At 37.1% G+C, this 4,036-nt stretch overlaps 1 protein-coding gene across 1 annotated transcript; it reads left to right on the forward strand.

The window, feature by feature from the left end:
• Positions 1–1,797: 1,797 nt before the first annotated feature.
• Positions 1,798–2,751, forward strand: LOC123457707 (olfactory receptor 4A15-like). Its single transcript, XM_045141985.1, is given in 1 exon segment — positions 1,798–2,751. A coding segment is annotated over 1 exon segment (954 nt).
• The last annotated feature ends 1,285 nt before the right edge of the window (positions 2,752–4,036 follow it).

The following is a 4,036-nucleotide window of genomic DNA, read 5'->3' on the forward strand; positions in this document are numbered from 1 at the left end:
ATGTCCATTTTTTTCTATCTCTCTCTTCTTCTTCTCTCTCTCTCTCAAATAAGTAAAAAATGAAATATAAAAACTTAATTCAAATGATATATTTCAAAGACATGAATGGGATGTGGAACAAAACAATAAAATTTCCTATAGTAGGTGAGTGGTAATGGAAGGCAGCCTGTACATGCAACAGGGGTCTCTTTTGTATTACTATAAAATATGTACTAGGGTAAATTTATTTAGCATTTATAACTGTACACAAAAAACAGTAAGTAAATGATGTCTTGAATTGAGTTCCTATTTATGTGACAGATAATTTCCTGTGTTTTTGTGTTTAATCCTTGACATAACCTTAAAGTTGGATACCTTAACAATTCTCATTCTACAGCTGCTGTTGAGCAGTTTACTCAGTCACACAGATTTGAATGTAGATTAAGAAGTTTTGTTCCAAAACAGAATCTGGAGCCTTACAGCTCCAGTTTTACATTAGTTCAGGCATGGTAGCACACCCATGTAAAATTACAAGAAAAAACAAAGAAGTAAATTGTTTCAAATACAATCTCTGCCAATTTCTGATACATTGCTAATTTAAAGTGTTTCCCAGTAGTTTATTCCTTTTCTAGCCTACATGGTTTGTTCTCTGCCTTAGTTTATATAGTGAAGTATATGGTAGAACTGTTAATTTGTCTTATTTTAATTCCTACTGTGGGATATTAACCAGATTTACATTCTTAAAGAATTCTTAATTTATTCATTGAAGAATTGAAGAAATTTGGAGTCTCACAATTATTTGTAAGACTTTTTTTCATTAAGCATAGTGATAAAATATTCAATTAGTGCCACATTTGCCAATAATTTTAACACCTTAGAGAAATAATGATATTATTAGACTAAGTTTTTTTCAAGATAGTGTCTCACTCTAGCTCAGGTTGATCTGGAATTTACTATGTAGTCTCAGGGAGGCTCTTGAACTAACTGTAATCCTCACCTCTGTTTCCAGAGTGCTGGGATTAAAAGCATGTACCACCACATCCTGATTTCTTAGACTATATTAAGAGTAATATATATTCACTGAACACTTACAATGCTGTAAAAATCTAGATATTGTATGCTCTCAACAAATCAACAGGAAATACACTGCTAGAAATGCTCTCTAATGGCTCACATTTCTCCTATGAAAGCTGTTTAAGTTGTTATAAATGCAAATATAGATTCACACTTCTGAGAAAATACACTTATTATGTAGATATGAAGCATTTTAAGCCCCTAAGATAGAAATCCTTCTTTAGATATGTGGTCTTTCTGCTGTTATACATTGATGTGTAGTATCTGATTTATTTTTCCCAAAGTAAAGATTCTTAGAAGAAAGTGCTAGTACTTGATGCTATGGTCCCTTCTTGGCCAACTCTGATTGGAAGCTCAAGAAACTGAAATATCTCCTATACTTGGTTCATTTAGAAATCAGACTATTTACCTGTTCAAAAGCTAATTTCATCCATTTTATGATCGTGTCTCCTTTGTATTTTCACTGCATTTAGCTCAGATCTTCTTTCTTCCTATAATTCCTAGTTCCCTTAAATGCTTGATTTGGATAGAGCAAGAAACTAGTGAGGTATGGAAGGGCCATAGTGGGAAGAGATTCCAAACACTTATTTTTAGTAAGCTCTCTGTTTAAGGCAGTGTGGGAGAAGAATTGCTCATAAAGTTGCCATACTGTGAACATGGGTGCTAGGATCATTTCAACTTTATTACTGGCTCCTGTTTGCAGGCTCCGACATCATACTGAGCTCTATAGCTTGAGAAGAAGCCATGGAAAACAGGAACAATGTGACTGAGTTCATTCTCCTGGGCCTCACCCAGAACCCAGAGGGGCAAAAAGTTCTATTTGTGACATTCTTACTCATCTACCTTGTGACAATCATGGGCAACCTGCTCATCATGGTAACGATTGTGGCTAGTCAGTCCCTGGGCTCACCTATGTACTTCTTCCTGGCTTATCTGTCATTTATAGATACTGTCTAGTCCACTACCATTGCTCCCAAAATGATCATAGACTTGCTCCATGAGAAAAAGACTATTTCCTTCCAAGCTTGTATGACTCAAGTATTTTTAGATCATTTATTTGCTGGTGCTGAAGTTATTCTTCTGGTGGTGATGGCCTATGACCGATATGTGGCCATCTGTAAGCCTCTTCATTATCTGACCATAATGAATCGGCGGGTGTGTGTTCTCATGCTGCTGGGGGCCTGGACTTGAGGTTTTCTTCACTCATTAGTTCAATTTATCATCATTTCTCAGCTCCCTTTTTGTGGTCCCAATGTTATTGACAACTTTTTGTGTGATATGTATCCTCTACTGCAACTTGCTTGCACCAATACCTACCTCATTGGGCTTTGGATGATAGCTAATGGAGGGGCAATTTGCAGTGTCACCTTCTTAATTCTCCTGGTTTCCTATGGAGTCATATTGCACTCCCTGAAGGCACATGGTTTGGAAGGGAAACGCAAAGCCCTCTACACCTGCGCATCACACGTCATGGTGGTTGTTTTATTCTTTGTACCTTGGATCTTCCTGTATGCGAGGCCTAACTGTACATTTCCCATCGACAAGTCCGTGACAGTGGTTTTAACTTTCATAACCCCTATGTTGAATCCCTTAATCTACACACTGAGGAATGCAGAAATGAAGAGAGCCATGAGGAGACTTTGGAGTAAAAACTCAACTTCAGCAGCAAGTGGGCTATATTTCTCCCGCAAACCATGATGTTCTCTTAGAGATAAGAAACATTGCACTGTAGATGTTGACAAGTTCATTGTCATTCTCTTTCAGTAATTTAACTTAAAATTCTGAAGCAGTCACATACATTAATCTTTAAGTAGATTCTGTTATATTCTTTAAGGCTCAGGGACCCTGCATGGATTTAATAGTTTATATGAGTCGTTCTATTTTAAGTTCTGTGATGGAAAGTAACTTTCACTTTACTTTATCTATGTATTTTTTGCACATGTGTGTAGTATTTGTGGAATGGTGTGGGTACATGGGTATATTCAGGTACATGTATTTCCATGTATAAGTAAGCAAAGGCCAGAGGATAACACTGAATATCCCCTTCTCTATTGCCCATCTATGTGCTTCCTTGAGATGGAGTTGCTCACTGATTCTAAAGTTGGCCATTTTATGAGCTGCACTGATTCTTGGATCTCTGTTCCCCACAAGATTGGGTTATACACTTGGGTAGCCATGCTCAGCTGCTTATGTGAGTGTCAGGACAACGAACGCAGGGATAATCATGCCCCCTCAGCCCTCATGTTGGCACGAGAAGTCCTTTGACCTGTGAAGCCATATCTCCAGCCCCAAATTTTATTTATGACATGAAAATACAAAGATCATAATGTGAGAAGAAGTAAAGGATTAGCAGAAAGGAACACAGGGGCAGGAGAGGGTAATGGAAAATGAACACTTTTGAAGTGTGTGATATATTTGAATGAAAATTTACTATGAAATTCAACACTTTGTGCAGTAAATATAAATAATAAAGTTTTAAAAAGTTAAATCTGTTTAAATTTGTTATTGTTATTGTTATTATTATTATTTTTTTTGGTTTTTTGAGGTAGGGTCTCACTCTAGCCCAGGCTGACCTGGAATTCACTATGGAGTCTGAGGGTGGCCTTGAACTCACGGCAATTCTCCTACCTCTGCCTCCCAAGTGCTGGGATTAAAGGCGAGAGCCACCACGCCTGGCTTAAATTTGTTAATTTTTATTCCTTTAAATTTTTCAAGTATACCTTTAAAAAGCGTATTTATTCATCAGAGGGAGAGAAAGAAGGAGGGAGAGAATATTAATGGGCATGCCAGGTTCTCTTGCCACTGTAAATGAACTCTAGAACATTGCTACTTTGTGCATCTGTCTTTACTTGGGTACTGGGGAATTACACCTGGATTAGCAGGTTTTGCAAACAACTGCCTTTAACCATTCAGTCATCTCCTCAGGCCCTTCAGTTTATTATTAATTGAAAAATATGAATGTGTATATTTATGATGTATACTA

This window comes from Jaculus jaculus, chromosome 1 (assembly GCF_020740685.1).
Source record: "Jaculus jaculus isolate mJacJac1 chromosome 1, mJacJac1.mat.Y.cur, whole genome shotgun sequence".
Classification (NCBI taxonomy): Eukaryota; Metazoa; Chordata; class Mammalia; order Rodentia; family Dipodidae; genus Jaculus; species Jaculus jaculus.